Source organism: Echeneis naucrates, chromosome 3 (assembly GCF_900963305.1).
Source record: "Echeneis naucrates chromosome 3, fEcheNa1.1, whole genome shotgun sequence".
Taxonomy (NCBI): Eukaryota; Metazoa; Chordata; class Actinopteri; order Carangiformes; family Echeneidae; genus Echeneis; species Echeneis naucrates.
The window spans coordinates 4,120,466-4,140,117 of NC_042513.1; the positions used below are offsets into that span (position 1 = coordinate 4,120,466).

Sequence of the window (19,652 nt, forward strand, 5' to 3'; positions counted from 1 at the left end):
GGCGTACTTACCATACTTCATCAGTTAGTCAGTGCTTGTTTCTTTCCAAATCTTAAATTCATCATCCAGTGTGCTTTCAAGCTGACATGGATCTTCACTGTGTTCGGGAGTGCCTTGAAAAGCAGACTGTGAAAACATTCCTTTAATTTTATTTTAAGCTATTAGTAACTCGGACAAAGAAATTGTAGCAAAAACAATACACAACTGATCTTTGGGTCCATATGTAACAAGATGAATGTTTGAACCTTTTCATCTGCGATTATTTGGACTTTTTATACATCCAGACAGAAAAAAGCCAGGTAGGATGAACATGTTGATTTACATAACCAATGACCATTGATTGATTTCCATTAAAAACACATCCTGAAGTTAAAAAGAGTACATTTGATCAGAATTTGTAACTTTTATTTAGTTTGCATTTATATAGAGCTATGAAAAACATAGTGAAGCTGACAAGATGCATTAGTTGTACTGTCCATGAGCTGTAAATCTGAATCCCATTACTATTTAGATTTTTGAGCGTCCTTTTGCTCTTGTTACTGTGTTGCATTGTTGCACTACAAGCGCAGCAGTTTAGCACTAGTGCAGTGGACGGGGTGGGGGAAAGGATGAGGGACAGTTGCTGAGCCCCTCCTACCTCCTGTATAAAGGCTTTTCGGTGCTGTGTGTAGAAGCTATTAGAAGAGTGACACAGCTGCCTTACAGACCGAGTGGCAATTTCAAGGAGCCAGTGGAGTACTTTGTTACAGCTGATTCTACAAGAAGAGACTTCTCATCCAACTGAACTACCAGAGAATTACAGGTATGCACGCTTTCTTTAAATACAGATGTTGCTGTGATTTGCCCCTTTCCTGGCAGATGGCTTTAGCCTTGCTTTTCTGAGGTCAGGGAACAAGTGTGGAGAAAAGGACAGGTTATCAGCCCAGTTATATAAGCAGTTCAGCTGTTAACGTGTACGAATTGTTTGCAATGTGTCAGACAGAGGCAATACATCATATACTGTTTATTATTTGCAATTCAGTAAGAAATGTTTTTGTTTAATGTAGGCTCAATGTTCAATGCTCAATGAGCCGAGCACATTTCAAACACCTCATTGGCAGACAGTGTCCTTCATGTTGGCCAGAGCCCAAAGTATAGTTGTTGGTTTACCTAACCAGGCAGCATCTGACCTTAGCTTAACTTTCTAAATAAATGAATGATAACTGCAAATTATTTGGCTTTTGGACTCTTGTCAAAGCAAGCAACAGTGTGACAGCAGTTAGGTTGCTTTTGTGTGAGACAGTTTTACATACATAGTGGGATAGTCGGGAATTCATACGGTTAAATATTGTTTTCCAGAATAAATAAATAACCCCAAAAATGTCTTCTCCACAGGTCTCAAAATGAAATTGATCTTCCAGTCCTTCCTCTTTTGCTGCCTGCTGGCTACAGTAGCACACTGTATGGAACTTGAAGTGAATCCGGAGTTGAAAAAAAAGTAAGTCATTCATTCACTACTCAGAATGATTTTATCTGATACACGATGTGACAGTAAACACCTGTCTATTGAATTGTCTACCTCGGACTAATAGACATTTTCTCCCCTTGAAGGTTAAACGTATGGCTAAGGAGCAGATTGAGACGGGATCTTGACAGCCAATCTTTAGAGAAGACAGCAGAGTCTGAGCACTTTGTCAGACCAGAGGATATCAGGGATACCTTGCTGCCACATTCCAGGTACAGAAATTTACCATGCAATTCTGAAAAGCTATGCAGTTCTCCCTTGGGTTGCGATATAATTTTCGTAACAGTAAAAATCTATGCCATTTTTAAAATAGAAAGCCATTAATGGCTCATGAATGAACAACATGGATTAATGTCTCGTCTTCCTCTGTTCTCCAGCACTGACATCAACATCCGAGCCAAGAGGTCAAAAAATTCAGCCAACCAGTCAAGAAGACACGGTTGTTCACTGGGCACCTGCACAGTGCACGACCTGGCACACCGCCTGCACCAGTTCAACAACAGGTTGAAGGTTGGGAGTGCCCCTGCTGACAAGATCAGCCCACAGGGATACGGCCGGAGGCGTCGATCTGTCCCCACACACATGGTCACACTGAGGCGAGAGCAGAACAGGCTGAGACCCAAGTGGACAATAACTGGCTCACAAGTTCACAAGCTGAAGGCTCTCCTCAGACGGACATGAGCAAGGAGTTGAGAACAAAAAACAAGGGACTAGCTGAAAGTTTGTGTTCTCTCCGCTCTGTTCTAAAATTCTCAAAATGCCTCAGACTCCTGCCAAGTATGCTCCAGCACATTTTTTCCAGGCATGAGGACTGAAGTCAGAGCAAGACGAGCTGCACTGAGTTTCTCTTAACACTGAGCCTCGCAGCTCAGCCAGCTAGAGCATGCAAACAACTGCAGCTAGCTTACAGACACTGGATGGCACAACATGGAGAAAACTACAAGTGCTGCTCTCTGCCCTGGCAGAGGGGGAGGAAGAATGCTTATACCTGGCAAAGTGCACACATCCTCTGGCTTAAAGAGGGAACTCTCTGCTAACATTCTGGGAGTTTACAGACTTATTCTTCAAGTCTAAGACTTTGATAAGTGCTATCCTCTAAGGATTATACCAAACTGTCAAACTGTCAGTATTTGTCTGCACTTTTCCATTAGGACTTAAAGTCAAATGAATCATCAGGAAATGACATCTTCAATACAATGCAAACAGGAAGATAGGGTACAGTGCTCTAAAGCTCTCCGTTGATATAAAGTTTTGGACACTGTATAAGGGAAAATGCCTTTTTTGATTCTGTGAGATATGTGCCAGTCCACAATGGATGGGTTATACTTGAAATTGTTATTGTTTGTTTGTAAACATGTGCAATCTATATTTGTTTTTATTGCAGGTATGTGTATATATGAAATCCTTTATTTAAATATTATATAGAAGTTACATCAAAGTACTTATGCAGATAGAACTATTTTTGTACAGGAAGAAATATATATGGGCATTGTATCTATTTTTCATTATTCTTTTGCAAACAGTGGTAATAGGATATGTTTTATAGGTATATTATATATTTGTAAATGTGTTCTATTTTATTTGTGTCAAAGCAATAACAGTGTCATTCAATAAACATTTTGCATACAAACTCTAGACATTGTCCAGACTTCCTTTGCTCTTTGCTCATTTAAACTCAAAGTGGGAGTCCATTGTATAAAATCTAGTGCTACACAGAAACAGAGCACCTGGTCTCTGTTAATGATTACAGGGACTCATTAGAGCCTCCCCTCCTCTCACCACATTCCCCTAGTTATGATGCCCCCCTTCCCTTCAAAAAAAAAAAAGGGCAGACAGGGTGCCAGGCACATTCCTGATTGGTTCAGCTCATATTTGTTGGCTTACCCCACAGCACAGAGCAGCCCTAAAGCCATTGGAGGAGGCTGAGGGTTTAGGTCCATCTGTATTCAATGGTAGATGATTGAGACATGCAAGGGCCAATGCAGGGGGTTACAGTCTAACATTCCTGCAAAGCATCACAAAAACTTAGCATTCATTAGAGCCCCAAGACTGAGTGTCTGAAAGGCTGGATCCTCTTTCCTTGACACATTATCACCTCTAGCTTGACATTTTCCATGAGTGGGGACTAAACCACCTGAGCCATAGACAGTATGTTACAGATTTCCCCATTGGTTGTATTATTATTATTGTTGTTATTATTTTAATCCATTTATACTTGCTACTTTTTCACAGCCCCAGAATGCAAAGGGGTCAACTGTCTGTGTTGTGTGTTTGCCAGTTTGGAAATGCCGTAGAGGGCAAAATGTTATAGAGTGATGGACCATGAGGATCCACTAAGAATAGTCCATGGTATGTCATCCCGCAGGTTTTCTCATTCTCTACTCTCTTTACAGCAACAGATTATATTGGGAATTTACTGAATGCTACAAAGACAAATTGAGTGGTTCTTTAGAGTAAGATATTAATTGCCACTGCCATGACAATTAACTTTTTTGGACTCACTCACTAGATATTCACCAGCCGATAAAGCCTCATTAGGAAACCCGTGCGACGGGCAATCCCATGGCTAAATTAAAGGTTGCAAAAGTTGACAGACTACAAATTATGATGATTAGTAATTGTTAACATTCAACGCGGACAGTTTCTAAAGTGAGGGTCCAAACTCTAATTACATGTTTTCTTCTGCCATCTAGTGAGCTCAGTTGGGAAAAACTCAAAAACAGGGGTTTTTAATAGGCCCTCTGCTGACTGCTGACTTAAAATATAGTTGTTTAATAATAAATCTTAACAATGATAGATTAGAACAGTAATTATTCCTTGAATTATATTGCTCAACTACAAATTTAAACTATGCCTAATAGTATGGCAAAAATGGTCATTTTAAGCGTATTTTTGCCATCATCAAATAAAGTTCCTTAACACAAGACTCATGAAAGCAGCATACTCATGCTCTTGCTTCCCTGTTATGTTTGCTTTGAACCTGATTTTTCCTTTTCTTTTCTTTGATTTGAAAAATTGTGTACAATATAACCTAAAAGAAAAAAGATGCAGGCGTCAGTTTTTGTTAAGTGATATAGTTTTTAGTTTATTCCTTTAATATCAGTCTATAGTTAATTTCAATCTGCACATTTTGGCTAACTGTGGTTTTCATGTGTGATTTGCCATTAGTTAAACCACAAAAAGAGAAACGTGTGTAGCTTGAAGCAATTAACTTAATTAACCCATCTTTTCAGACTTGCCCACTCCATCTAATTCTATCCACTGTGTTTTTATACTGTCTTGCCCACTACTTTAATTTATTTGTTTATTTGTATAATGTTTTTTGTATGTTGTGTTTTGTTTTTGGTGTAAGGCGCCCTAACAAATAAAATGTATTATTATTATTATTATTATTATTATTATTATTATCAATGAAAAGAATCTAAAACACAGCAGATCTGCTATCTACTGGTTGATTAATTTAGATGCAGTTTTATGTTTTCAATGGGAATTTAAATGTTCACACAAAACTTTACTGTAAAAACAAACAAGCAAACAAGCAAGCAAACAAATAAACAAACAAAAAACAATGTGCAGTGTTTCAGTAAGCAGTAAAAGCAATCTAAGGAAAATCTGTATGGGTCTAGAGCTTTACCTGGACCCTCAGTTCCATGAAAACATATCAGCCCTTCAGTAAGCCAATCAGTAAGAGACGCCAGTGGCGTGATGATAGCGTCACAACTCCGATCTGTGGAGGTCAACGGGTAAAAAAGTAAGCACAGTACTGTTTTAGGGCGCTCTTTTTCCAGATGAATAATATAAATCCCCGTTTTAATTTTATTTCCCAAAATGCAGCTGATAAGTACGAACTAGGAATTACTTACTTGATTATCTGAACCATCTTCTTTTGCTTTGTCACTACAAATTGACACACCATTCAGACGTTACAAAACCACAAAGCAGAGGAGAGGAAATTAGTTCATCAATGGGCCATTACTGCTCTCTATCATAATTCACTTGCTCTAAAACCAGCTATAAAAGTGCCCTGATAACCTAAACTGAGAGGATTAGCCTCACAGTCGAAAACAAGGACTACTGTATGCCAGTTGAACTTTTATAGTAATCTTTCTTACATTTACATTTATTGAAATCCCATTTACATTTGATTTATCTAATCAAAAAAACATATGTCATATGTCATCAAAATGTTTTGCGAAGTAACAAAAACAGTGAATGAAATATCCCACAAGAAAGAAAGACAGGAAAAACAGGGACTAATTAACATCTATGTTATACATATTGAATTTGAGCATACTTCCACAATAGGTCCATTGTGGTGGTACTACCTGAAACAAATAAGGTACAACGATCTATCAGCTTTTAGCCACAGCAAGGCTGCAGCAATGAAAGAGTTAAGGATGGACTGATGAGCACTGCAGGGTGGAGAGTGAGATATCGTCTACTTGAGGCACAACAAAAGCACAGCATGACTTAGGTGTTTCTCTGATGCAACTTCAGAGACAACAGAGCCTGGCAAGGTGAGTGGTCTTATTTGACATACTAGGTAAAGTAATGACCCCTGATAAATAAGAATGGAAGGCATACTTCCATTGAAAGCATTGCTCTGTGCCTTGAAATCACTTTATTGGTGCTTTATATCGTGATTAATCATTGCTTTTAGACAGCAGGTGAGACTTTTGAACTATCATTACTCAAAGCTATTAATCAGTGCAATGGAAACTGCACATGTAGACCTGTTGGACACGTGACAACAGGACAGATGTAAGGGAAGTTGCTTTGTGTGCATGTGTGAGTGCACTTCCTTTGCTGCTCTTTATTCCTCTCCTGGCCTTGGCCACTGAGAAAGATGAGAGGAGAAGACGTGCCTCTTTTAAAGCACCAGTCAAGTACTTGCATGGGAAAGACTGAGCTTGTCAGCCTTCCCTCTCTCATCCTCTATCTCTGTCTGTAATGTGGTGAATGGATTTCTTTTATGTTTTTGACCTCTCCCACAGATAGGACTTTGACAAAGAGCCAACTTGTAAGCTGAGCCAATAATGGTAGTGAGGTGTCTGAGAAAAACCAAAAAGACATTATAAAGACAGCAACTATGGCAAGCTGGGTCTGAGATAGGGCTATGGGTCATCCAGTAATGGACTCAGGAAGCCTCCTGTGGGATTCACCAGGGAGTGGTAAATAATGAATGGTGATCCTTATTCCCTGAAGTAGCTATGGATATGGCATGTGGTATTAACTCTGCATTTCCAGATTTGCAGTACATCTAAGCAGACACACACAAGGGTACACACGCCCACATTACATTACACAGTTTAGAGTGATACATGCTACATTAGTGTCTAAATGGTCTGTAAAACTACACCCTAAACCCTGTTTCTCAGTCATCAGATGTGACTAAATAACAGAAGAGCTCTTGGAATGGGGAATGAAATATTACAGGTTTAAAAGACATTTTTTTTTATCATTTAAGGCTTGATTGGTGATCACTGGTAGGAGTAATCATGAGTGAGTGAAGACCTTATTACATTTCTTCTGAAATATTATCAAATTACAAATATTGAGGATGTTGTGGGTTAGTCTGAACTGTGAAAACTGAGCATCTAGTGGAAATAAACAGCATTGTCTGTTTAGAGCCTCATGTATTGCAAGAGATAGAACAGAAGCCTCCTTCCTCCTAATTTAAGCACACACTGACTATAAATCTTTGGTACTTATTACAGTTCACAATAAGCACTATTTATTATATGCTGGCTAAACGCAGCAGGAGCAACACAGGTTGGGTATTATTTTTACCATTCTAACTACTTGGGGCTTCTCACTATTGACAAAAGATCAGTTTGGTCATTTGTCTATAAATAGCCAGGCAGTGACAGAGAACAAGCTAGGGTCAATTGTCACTGCCATCAGACAAAAAAAAATCCTCTTCTGAGGGAAGAGGCCCACAGCAGGGTGATGTACTTTCATGTGTACAGGGACTACTAAGACAAGAGCCCAGACAAAATACAGTACTAAAAAATGTAGAGGCAGTGAAATTGCTTTTGGATTTTAAGCCACTCTAGGATTACTATACACTTACAGCAACCTTGAGGCTTTCTGACTCTGAGGGACTGTGGTGACAGCCTGGTTGTGTTGCCTCTTTGCCAGAGAAATGGTGCAATTGATCTCTTCCTCTCTGTAAGTGAACACAGCAAATCAGTGGAGCAGTGAGATTAAGAGTGATTGTTGGTGTGTGTCTAAGTATATGTGTGAGTGGACAGACTCTGCCTCTTCTGAGTAAGGGACTCTCTTTGTTGACAGCCAGTTTTGACATATTCTCAGGATTAGTGGCTTGGCCATCGTGATGCCTAGCTCCTTAAAATAGAGATGGGCAGTCAGGAAAACAAAAAGGTGGTTGTGTGCCGTCACAGACTCAGATCGACTGAGTTTGACCCAGATGGATGCATTAAGATATTAATCACTCAGTACGTTTCTTTGCTGAGTCGGACACAAGAAGACAGCACATCCAGATATGGCTTTGAATGGCACTGAAGGTAAGCTCAGATTTGATGGTAACAATACTTTATAACTAATAAATAATACAAAAGAAAGTAAAAAGCTGTTACACTGTCGGCAACTCTCTGTGTCACGGCCCATCTGCTGCAAATGTGGTCAAAAGAGAGGTGTCAGTGGTCAGCTGATTGAAGCACAAGCATCTTTGCTTGCAGGACATATGCACCTCCACCGGCGTCATCAGGCCAGATGCAGGGTGGTCAGCTGGGAGCCACCCATTTCAGATGTTTCGCCTGTTTCATCTCAGACGACCTGAAGACGTTCCCCTGAAGCTGGCCTCAGGATCCTCTTTGTCATCTGAGGTCTTTCCTTCTGAGCCAGATCCAAAGGCTTCCTTGTGCTGCCTCCTTGGCCATTTCCTTGAGTGCCTCCCTCTGCCACCGCCTTGTGATTCCGAGAGCCTTCAGCAATTGCGCTTGGGACTTTCAAATATAGCCTTTGCAGCTGACTTCGAATGGATATGTAGACGCCTTCCATCTAGCCTCTGCGAATGCTGCATTCACCTTTCTGTATTTCTCTTTCTTCCTCTCATAGGCTGCTTCCATGCCTTCATCCCATGGCATGCTGAGCTCAGCCATAGTCACCATTTTGGCAGAGACATCAGGTGTGAGGGAAGTTGCAGTGATCTTGTGGTGTAACTGGAGTTGCCGGTCCAGGTCGACCCTCATCTTCCACTCGGCTCCGGGTGCCAGGATGGAGCACTCCCTCTGGCTGGTGTTCTGCACCCCTACTCCCCGCCTGATGAGCTGGATCCGTTGTTGAGAGATTGGCCCGGCTAGTCTTATTCGCCTCAAGTCTGTCCACTTCAGAGGTCTCAGCCAGCTCGTAGCGCCATCTGTAATGGTTTAGTGCTTCTTTGCAGCTTGTCAGGATGTGCTGCAGCCTGGGATTTGGGGTGATGCAGAGGTGGCAGTTTCAGAGCTGTACCACAGCTAGAGGTTTCTCGGACTTGGGAGGGTGTCATATGTGGAACGAATGAGGAAGCTCAACCTTGACTGTGGGATCTTCCATTGATCGGCCCAAGTTATGGCTCTGTTGATCACTGCTTCCCAGGTAGTCCATCTTCCTTGGTGCTGTTGGCTGACCGCTGAAATCTTATAGGTCTCTTCCTCTAACCTAGTCACTTCAGACACCACCAGCTCTTTCCTTTCTCTTTTGGAGGCTTGTGACCACAGTTTGGGGCCTGGTCGTGCCTGGCTGCGACCATCCGACTACCTCTTAATGTTTCAGCTGGCTGACAGCTTGTGCGACGGCTTGTTCAGCTTTACACTTCTGCCGTGTTGGAACTGAGAGCTCTGCGTTCTGCATGCAGGGGTCAGTTGACTCTTTCAGCTCAAGAATGAGCGCGACATTCTCCTGCTTGTAGCCCAGGTTGAGAGGTTTTAGTGGGAAATGGAGTATGTTGTTCCCAAAGAGCTCTGCTGTGGACACTTGCGGATGCAATTGTTCGCCTTCGTGTCCATCTTTGCCACCTCTGTTGGAGAGATGTCACTCAGTTGTTGTGGCCACATCAGCCGTGAACTGATAGCACCAGGTTTTGAAATTCCCTGTTAAGTGGCTTTGGTCTGTCCTTCTCAAACGTTTGGAGAGTTGTGCCAAAACAATGGAGGCCACATGTTTGTCAGAAAGGTCTGTGGTGTATTCTCTCCTGGGTCTCTCCGGGTGTCTCCTTTTGATCCAAAAGCAGACATTGTTGCTCCTTCTTCCTTTTTGGATCGACAGGCTCCGCGACTTTGTTGGTTTGAACTCAATCCGTGCCCGGCCTGTTGGTGCTAGCAGCTGTCCTGATGGACCTCTAACCCACCGATCAGAATGATTTCAAAGGCTGTTGTGAATAGAATGGGTGAGACTGAGCAGCCCATCGTTATGCCTTTCTAGAGTTTCTGCCAGCCTGACGTTGCTTCCTGTGTTGCATAGCACACGTAGAAGTTGTTAAAGTAACTGATCACCAGGTTCTGGATGCACTTTGGAATGTGGAAGAAATCGAGCAAAATTAGACAGCATTTGTATTGTCCACAACACAACAGTGACACAACAAATATGTCTTATAATTATTTGGCAGTGTAAACTACTCTGACACATTGAAATTCTAACATCTAAGAAGCGGGGACCATTATCTGTTTTCACTTGATGAATGGGCTAATGATTAATCAGCTAATCGGATGAGCTCTTTTTTTTTTCGTTTTTAATTTGTTTAAATTGTTTTTGAATAATTGATTGGTCCGTAGAATTCATATATACATTAATACAATTGCTAAGATTTACAAAAATGATGGTGAACTTAATATCAACCTTAAAAGAAGAAGAAAAAGAAACACTTATTCATTCAAAGCATATTCTCTAATCACAGAGGACAGTATCTATTTCACAAATTCAAGGAAATCAAAACAAAAACAAAACAATAACGTATTTTTTCCAACTTCGGCTAGCTTTTATTGTGATCTTATCCAGATGGCCAGTGTTAAACTCCAATCCACGACCGACTCCAAACAGTCTGGTACCAGATCGTTGAGTCAACTGTTACCGATACCGATCATAGCTGAGGGAGTGATCAGGTCACCGCCCGGTCAGAGGATCACTTTCCTTTGTTTCTCCGCCAAAACATTTTCTCTTCAGCTTTCAGAAACCTTGTCACGAGTTTGAATTAGAAAAACCAAAGGAGAGAATAAATCATTTGTTTCATAAGAATAATTTCAGGGTGTGTGGTGAGCAGACTGTCATTCACTATGAGCCTCCCTCATCTTCACGTGTGGTGTCATGAAGTTTCAGTGAGGAGTTGATGCACTCAGCTGTTGTGAGGATAGTGTTGTGTTCTGGGAATGATGAGCCTCTGTTTACATGACACCTTTGATCATAGCCTTTCTCTGTCATTGAGTGCTCAAATGACCAGAACTGCACTCTGTATCAACAAGACACTCTCCGTTCACTCAGGTTATCTCATTACAGAAATAAACAGTCCTTGGTTTGATATTGCTGCCGCACTGAATGGATCTGTGAGGTGAAATGTTTCCAAAATTATATACTGTTGATAAGAGAAGAACAGAATTCATTGTGTTAAAGGGATACAGTGAATGCCATTATACTGTAGTTCAGGAAGACATCTATGCCTGTAGTGTCATGAATCTGGAGAATTGAATGGTGCTATCTTAGTCACTTAGTCAAGTCATTTTCAAAACGCTGTCTAATCAGTGCACAATTCAAAATACTTCAACATAAGTATGGTAGTAAGCCCATGAATATTCCCCAAGGCTAGCCAGTGTTTCCATTACAGTGTCCCAGTCAATCATTTGCTGTTAATAATAAACCTTCAGAATACAAATGACTTGTTCATTTCCACAGATAGCACTTAAACACAACACTTTGTTAGAAAACGGGACAGCAGAAAAAGTAACTTTGCAAAACAACAAAACTATGTACTAAATATATTTGTAACAGATGTAACCAGTGTGGTGTGTAAGGATGCCCTGCTTATGTAGGACAGGAATGTCCATGTTGACAATTAGAAAACCTTTTGCGCTGATTTATTTGTGGCACCACAAATATCACTGTTATTTGAGCCACCATGACCAATCGAGGCAGAGTTCTTCAGGCACTGATGTTGTATAGCACTTATCACCTGAATGTCCTGCATACTGACAGCAGTATCAAAAAGTCTTAGCCCCCCCAAGCAAATATAAAAATACTGTAAGCAGCATCCACAATCAACTGCTGCGTTGCTATGCCGTTGCTGGGAGAGCTGTCAAAGCTGTAACACATATATCAAACCAACCAAATCACACATGATGAAAAAGTGATGAAAAGGCAATCTGAGCTGATTTGATTGGCCAGCTGACCTTCGCTACCAGTTGTTGCAGACAGCTGAGACTGAGTGCACGGATGAGCCTAATTCAACTGAAGAAAATGTAAAATGGTAAAAAGGATCGTGTAAAATTAGGGTTTTGTGTCTTAGTGGAGAGTTGGAAAGCTGCAACCAGAATGCTCTGACAGCTCATCCGCAGACATCCCAACCCTCCCGCAAGAGGGCAGAGGGGCTGTGTGACCCCTACTCTAATGGTGGTAGATCTGCTTGTGCACACAGCAACACAAAACTCTCAGAGTAAACTCTGCTGAGAGAGGCAGGTCGTCTTTCTGTCCAATTTTACAGTTCGTAGCCCTTTTACTGCAGCCTCTGCCTTCTTGCAGACATGTCTCGCCAGTTCCCGAAGGTGACTCTGAGTGAGGCAGAAGAGGAGACTCAGTTGTTAGCAGAGAAAGTGTATGCATCTGCTCTAAAGGAAGAAGACAACAAGGATGCCTTATCAATGTTCACTGTGCCAGAGGACTGCCCGATTGGCCTCCAGCAAGCAAAAGAACATGAACTGCTTAAGGAGCTGGCCGAGCAACAGTCAGAGGAGACTTCCAAGAGGTAGGTCCTGCCGTTGGGGAAGAAATCATGGATGCACATCTCATTGTCATCAACCAGATCAGTATCACAAATCATCATACACCAAGTAATGAGCTGTACTTAACATTTTGTTTACAATATTAATGTTTTTCATTTTGCAGAAAGAAAAGCTTGAAGATGATTCGATCCCAGTCAATGTCCCTGCAGATCCCAGTGAATGCAGACTGGACACGTTCACTGGCTGCTACACCATTCCTGTCCCCCAGTTCCACCTGCTCATCAGTGCAAGAAAACTGCCCTGATTACCAGAGGGTCACCATTAGTGGTGATTACTGTGCCGGAGTAAGTACTACTGATAAGAACATCATTCTGATTTGAAAAAATATGCACTGCTTGAACATCTTACCGTGCATTTTTATCAGCTATTTCCATCTGATTATTGTCATGTTAGGCACATTATTGCAATATTGTATTGTAGTATTGTAATATTTCCACATAGATAAGATAAGAGAAAGGTTTATCAATTCATTTGAGTTATGCCCATTCCCCTTTCAGATCACCGTGGAAGACTATGAACAGGCAGCCAAAAGTCTTTTTAAGGCCCTGCTTATTCGTGAGAAATACTCAAAGCTAGCATATCATAGATTCTGCAGAACTGCAGCCCAGTTCCTCCGCAGAGCTGAGGCCATGAGATGGAGCGAGGAAGATGAAGTCCTGCCAGGTTTGTAGCACTTGGAGCCAGGCTCACTGATGTTTTATTCTGCCGTTTATATCAGTGACAGAACCTTTCGGCCTCCAGATATATGCCCGTGTCCATCAAATGGGGAGGATCCCTACAGCATGGACAACCTCCCTGAGAATCTGAATTATGAACTGAAAATGAAGGATGGAATAGTGAATGTGTATGACAATGAAGATGCTCTGGAAAAAAACTGTCCACATGACCTTCCATACCCAGACTTAGAGACTTTTGCCATTGACCTCAGTCATGTGTTGGCAATGATCGCAGATGGACCCACGTGAGTTTCCAAAACAAAAGGAAGCTGCCACTGTGCCGATTGCAAAACCTTCTGTTTTTACATATGAAGCACTCAGTTGCATCTGTCAGTGTTATATAGTATGCACTTATTTTCAGGAAGACCTACTGTCACAGAAGGCTAAATTTCTTGAGTTCAAAGTTCTACCTCCACGAGATGCTCAATGAGATGGCTGAGCTAAAGGAATTGAAAAGTGTGCCGCACAGAGATTTCTACAATGTTAGGAAGGTTAGTGGTCAATTTGTAAGCGTTATTGAGACTGTGCAATCCAATATATTGCAACAAGTATTGCCTGAACAAAACATTCAAACATTCAGTGTCAGTGCATCCATTGCAAAGAGAAAGAGAACCAATTGAACGTGAACACACACAAAATATTTTGCCAAATTTTTTGCTTCCCAGGTGGACACACATATTCATGCAGCCGCATGCATGTCTCAGAAACACCTGCTAACCTTCATCCAGAAAACGTATAAAAGTGATGCAGACCGTGTGGTGTTGGAAAAGGGTGGACAAAAGATGACTCTAAAGCAGGTTTTCCGCAACCTCAATAAGGACCCGTATGACCTTACTGTGGACTCACTGGATGTACATGCTGTAAGAACAGAGAAAAATCTTCAAATATATTGACGCGTGAGAGCAAAAATTATAAGGTTTCTCTGCTTTGCCAGAATGTGATTGTAAACAGTTTCTGTGCTCCTGTCAAGGCTAAAATGTATTGAGATTTCATGTAGAAAAATATTTTTGCATTTAAAATTCCTTCACTGTCTGGGTCTCTTATTGATGCGACTTAATTTTAATACCAATATAAATTAATAGCAGCACCAGCTGTTCTGAGTTCGCAACTATCCTCTGTAATTCATACATTTTCTTCACAGGGGAGACAAACATTCCACCGGTTTGATAAGTTCAATTCAAAATACAACCCGGTCGGGGCCAGTGAGCTTCGAGAGATTTTCTTGAAAACCGACAACCTCATTAATGGAGAGTATTTTGCTCATATCATTAAGGTATCATATCATAACATCCAATATTTGAAGTTAGAATTGATGCAGAGACAGTTTAGCCCAGTCTCCTTCTCACCTTTCGTAGGAGGTGGCACATGACCTGGAGGAGAGTAAGTATCAGCATGCAGAGCCTCGTCTCTCCATCTATGGACGCTCCCCAGAAGAGTGGCACAATCTGTCCAAGTGGTTCATTCATCACAAACTGCATTCTCCAAACATGAGGTGGATCATCCAAGTTCCTAGAATATAGTGAGTACAATAGTGTTAAGAAAAATTCAAATTTAAAATTTCAAGAAAATTCGAAGTAATCTGAAGAGTCCCTAAATAGATAGGACAATGTTTTGTTGTTTTAGTGACATTTTCAAGTTGAAGAAGCTGGTCCCTAATTTTGCCAAGATGTTGGAGAACATTTTCCTTCCTCTGTTTGAGGCCACCGTGAATCCACAGAAGCACAAAGAATGCCATGTTTTTCTCAAATATGTAAGAATTTGCACTTTTTGATGTATCAAAACCCATTAAGTTTTAAGAAATCTTACTTTGGTGTGTGCATAAACTTCCTTAAGTTTCTGATTTATGCCCAAATACCATTTTAACTGCCTGGTTACATATTCAGTCTTCTTAGAAAATGCATTATAAAAAAAACTAAATGCTTTTCTTTCTTTCTAATGTGTGTGCAGGTGTCAGGCTTCGACAGTGTAGACGATGAGTCCAAACACAGTGACCACATGTTTTCCTTCAGGAGCCCAAAGCCAGAACAGTGGACAGCAGATAACAACCCTCCATATAGCTACTACATCTTCCACATGTACGCAAACATCATGGTTCTCAACAACCTCAGAAAGTAAGTGCTAATGCCTTCTTACCTCCTTCAGAACGTGTATCTCACGAAAGGAAAATGGTTCAGTGGACAGCTAACTGCAGAGCTCTCAGGGACACATTGGTGAATTAAGTTAGAAGGAAGTCATAGCTGATGAGACAAACTTTGACATCATGATATACAAATATCTATAAATACAAGAAAGGAAGAACTGAATTACACACTCTTTGAATTGCTCATATTGATTGAGGTGTTATCGTGTCCTCCTTATAGAGAACGTGGACTGAACACCTTCCAGTTCCGTCCCCATTGTGGAGAAGCTGGATCAATCACTCACTTGGTCTCTGCCTTTCTCACCACTGACAACATCTCACATGGACTCAACTTGAAGAAGGTGTGTAAGATTTGTTTAGATTTGTTAAGTTCTGTATTCTGTAACTGCTTGTGCTGAGTGGCTATTTTGTTGTTGTCTGAACTATCGACTATTTATTCATTCATTTATTAATCATATAACACCATCCATCCATCCATTCATCTTCTTCCGGGTCGCGGCGGTGCTGGAGCTAATCCCAGCCAGCATTCCAGGCAAGAGGCGGGGTACACCCTGGACAGGTCACCAGTCCATCACAGGGCCAACACACAAAGACAGACAGAGACCAACAACTACTCACACTCAGACCTACGGACAATTTAGAGTCACCAGTTAACCCAAACATGATGTCATTGGATGGTAGGAGGAAACCAGAGTACCTGGAGGAAACCCACACAGGCACAGGAAGAACATGCTAACTCCACATAGCAAGGACCCAGACTGGGATCTGAACCCGCAACCTTTTTATTGTGGGGCCACAGCGCGATCCACTACGCCACCCTCACATCATAAAATATATTTACATTTTCCTTTTTTAATGCATTTTTGGTCACAATTCAGTCTATCCTGTCCCCTCAGAGCCCTGTGCTGCAGTACCTGTACTACCTGGCCCAGGTGCCAATTGCAATGTCTCCACTCAGCAACAACAGCCTTTTCCTGGAATATTCCAAAAATCCTCTCAGAGAATTCCTGCACAAAGGCCTGTGTGTGTCCCTGTCCACGGACGATCCCATGCAGTTCCACTACACCAAGGTCAATAGAAATAAATGTAGAAGAAATGTTTGAAGGCTCTTATTCCATTTGTCAATATCATTGTATGATATCATGATGAAGATAATTCATGCCCATTAACCCGATTTAGGAACCGCTGATGGAGGAGTATGCCATTGCTGCTCAACTGTGGAAGCTCAGCACCTGTGACGTGTGTGAAATAGCCAGGAACAGCGTGCTGCAAAGTGGACTGTCTCACCAGGTACACCAGTCACAGGCGAAGCCCCATTTCCTTTATTCAGCATCAATCCCATTTGTCCCCCAACAATGAATTTATTGTTTATTGACAGGAAAAGCAACACTTCCTAGGAGTGAACTATCTGAAAGATGGACCTGAAGGGAATGATATCCGTCGGACCAATGTTGCCCAGATCCGCATGGCCTACAGACACGAGACGCTGTGCAATGAACTCAGCTTCATAGTTGATGCAGTGAAGTCTGAAGCCATGAATTCCCAGAACGAATGAAAAGTGCCTCACATTGGACAGAATGTAAACACGCTGAGCTCCTGGTTAACGCCATTTACCCTTATCTTCAACAGTGCCACTGAGTGACTAAAAATTTATTACATTTAAAAAAAAAAATCCTGTCAATTAAAAGGAACTGACTTTCCAGTCACATGTGGGAAACAAAGAGGTTTAGTTAAGTGAAGATGCATGCCTTGGATGACACTTTGGTTTTCTGTCATTACAAAAACCCGCTGTGCACTAACAACTAGACCGTACGCTCCATTTAGTGATTGGGAAAGTCGTAGAAACTGTCTGAGAGATACCTATATACTGCACATAGACATACATTAGATAGCACCGACAGGTTTTCATACGTGATTAACAAAATGAAAGCTGTGAAAAATATCCACGCTTGTAATAATATAGTTTTTTTTTATTTTTATTTAAAGTGCTACCAAGTTTTGTAGAACGGTATCCAAAACAGGTATGTTGGCTGAAGAAGGACAGTGTGCTAACATTGGGGAAGTCTTCAAAATGATTATGATTTAAACATTGCCATCTAGTGGACAAATTGCACCATTAAATAACATCAAAGACAAAAAACAAGAAGAGCATTCAGTGTGACATGCAAAAATAAAAGCACCTTTTTCTCACAAATACAAAGAGGTCACCTTTGACCTTACAGAGGACTGCTCAGTAGTTATCCACGGGCTTTTTCTCCACCCGGAATATCAACATTAAAAGGCTTAACTTGCATTCTCCTCCACTTCTCTCCTCCCATGCTCCTGAGCATCTTCCTTGCTTTCCATTATATTCACACACGTTGAATCAGCTGTCTTTAAAGATTCCTGCTGCTTCTCCCAATCACAGTTCTTGGAGAATCTATTTCTCCTTTTAAGAGAGAAAACAAAAGAAATTACATTATACACCAAAAGATAATCCAAAAAGGAGAAACGTGATATAAAAAAGAATATTCAAATTGGCATTGACTTTGTCTTATAGGTCTTCTCTAGGCTCACTATCACTCAACTTTCAGACATTTTCAGATAGAAAATCACTCACAGTTTTATGTATGCAAGGATGATCATTGCAACCAGGAGAACAGCGCAGGTTGAGGTGATGAGGATAATCTTTGCTAGAACAATAAAACAGTAGAGGAAAAAGGCATAAGTCATACAAAAAAAAAAATGACATCCAAACTAAACTAAAAAAGTAATTACTTGTATTTTACAGTTGTTACTTGGGCCTTCTTGTGTGATGCAGTGTAAGGAACATCTTTTCCTGTACAGTATTAAGTCTGCTATGAATGAGATTCTCATACCTCCAGCAGAGTCTTCAGCACTGCCGACGTAGCGGGCTGGTCGTGCCACATTGTAAATCAGTTTAGGAGCTTCAGAAGGAGCATTTGAGGAGAAAGGTGTCAGGTGTGTTGTCTGGGTGGCATTTGTCTTTCCTGAATAATCTCTGGTGCTCAAAAGGCTGTCACTTGTTGCATCCTCCAATTGTCTCGCTGCATCTGCGTGTGTACACGAAGGTCACCACAGATTACATGAGTATTGTATTACGAGCATGTTGTCTAACAGAGTTATGTGTGCACAATTAATTATCCATCTTTTTTATTTCACTTTTTTAAAGGAGGAAAGTCTATTTGCCTCTCGTGCACTTCAGGATTTCTTAAAAATTCTTTTTTTTTTTTGAATAATGGCAGATATGCGTCTTATGTACAAATTTTGAAAGCCAATAATAATGTAAGCATAGCACAATGTGAGGGCATATGTGTACTGACAAGGAATGGTTAACATATCATACATTTTCAATAATATGCCCAATGGACATATAATGTATATACTAAAATGCAGCTGAACATGAAAAATATGTTAAGAATATTGTGCATGATCGACTTAATTAACTGTTTAATTAAAGTCCAAAGCATCAGAGAAAATGTGCAATTAATTACCTGATTCATTGAAACAAAACACATCAAACTTCTGTTTTACAGAGGCCCTCCACGTCACCAAGCCTTTCTGGTTTTGGCCACAGTTAGAAAGTGACCTGATTCGGGGAATGACTGCAAAATGTTCATCAATCCAGCCAAATCTGCAAACACACACACAAAAAAAAAAAAAAAAAATCATTAAAGCGAATTAAGCTGACTGAGCTGATCCTGCGCCTTTCTTATCAGGGCTTACCTGCACGTTTCTAAACCTCTTCTGAGAGCTTCTTGTACTTGTGCTTTTGAGGCAATGTTCACTCCGAGGGTGAGGCAGAGCGTCCGAGCCTCAGAGGCGTTGAAAAAATACTCTAGCTGGTTCTGGGCATTCAAAGAACTAGCCTGGAATATTCCAGCAATACTCGAGTTCAGTGCTGGGAAAACTGGACAAAACATGTTCAAATTAAGGTGTGCTGTATTGCAGAAGGAGCAATGTCGTAATGACAGAACAGTACTGTTTTTAAAATTTCTTTTAATAAAAAATAAAACAACAACAACAACAAACAAAGTATAAAATTACATTTTGTTGGTGGCCAGATGAGTTAACATTACACAATATAAAATATGTGGTAGAAATATACAGACCAACAAAAGCTAAATCATCTGGAATTACTTACCTCTGATGCGGCTTGTGTTGATATTTTGTCCAGAGATGACAGTAATTGACAACACTGATATGATGCAAAGCCAGATCATGTTGATGAGTCCTCAGAGTAGAAACCGATGAATGCTGAGATGACAAGTGTTGCACAGCTTTTATGTGTGTGAGCCAAATGA

General features: G+C 40.9%; 3 protein-coding genes across 3 annotated transcripts; 2 read left to right on the forward strand and 1 right to left on the reverse strand.

Moving 5' to 3' along the window:
• Positions 1-683: 683 nt before the first annotated feature.
• adma (adrenomedullin a) lies at positions 684-3,139 on the forward strand. Its single transcript, XM_029498635.1, has 4 exons — positions 684-802; positions 1,375-1,477; positions 1,591-1,716; positions 1,882-3,139. Exons 2-4 carry the CDS (start codon positions 1,383-1,385, stop codon positions 2,183-2,185), a joined length of 525 nt encoding a protein of 174 aa, XP_029354495.1. The 5' UTR covers positions 684-802; positions 1,375-1,382; the 3' UTR covers positions 2,186-3,139.
• A 9,086-nt stretch (positions 3,140-12,225) lies between these two features.
• Positions 12,226-17,247, forward strand: ampd3a (adenosine monophosphate deaminase 3a). The gene is made up of 14 exons (XM_029497829.1): positions 12,226-12,455; positions 12,596-12,776; positions 12,990-13,155; positions 13,234-13,453; positions 13,570-13,699; positions 13,874-14,068; positions 14,350-14,481; positions 14,564-14,727; positions 14,832-14,958; positions 15,156-15,319; positions 15,569-15,689; positions 16,245-16,418; positions 16,528-16,638; positions 16,727-17,247. The coding sequence occupies exons 1-14, from the start codon at positions 12,235-12,237 to the stop codon at positions 16,901-16,903; spliced, it is 2,283 nt and encodes a 760-aa protein (XP_029353689.1). The 5' UTR covers positions 12,226-12,234; the 3' UTR covers positions 16,904-17,247.
• Positions 17,062-19,652, reverse strand: lyve1a (lymphatic vessel endothelial hyaluronic receptor 1a). Its single transcript, XM_029497830.1, has 6 exons — positions 19,493-19,652; positions 19,075-19,258; positions 18,843-18,982; positions 18,207-18,401; positions 17,948-18,020; positions 17,062-17,776 (listed from the first exon to the last, which is right to left on the reverse strand). The coding sequence occupies exons 1-6, from the start codon at positions 19,569-19,571 to the stop codon at positions 17,632-17,634; spliced, it is 816 nt and encodes a 271-aa protein (XP_029353690.1). The 5' UTR covers positions 19,572-19,652; the 3' UTR covers positions 17,062-17,631.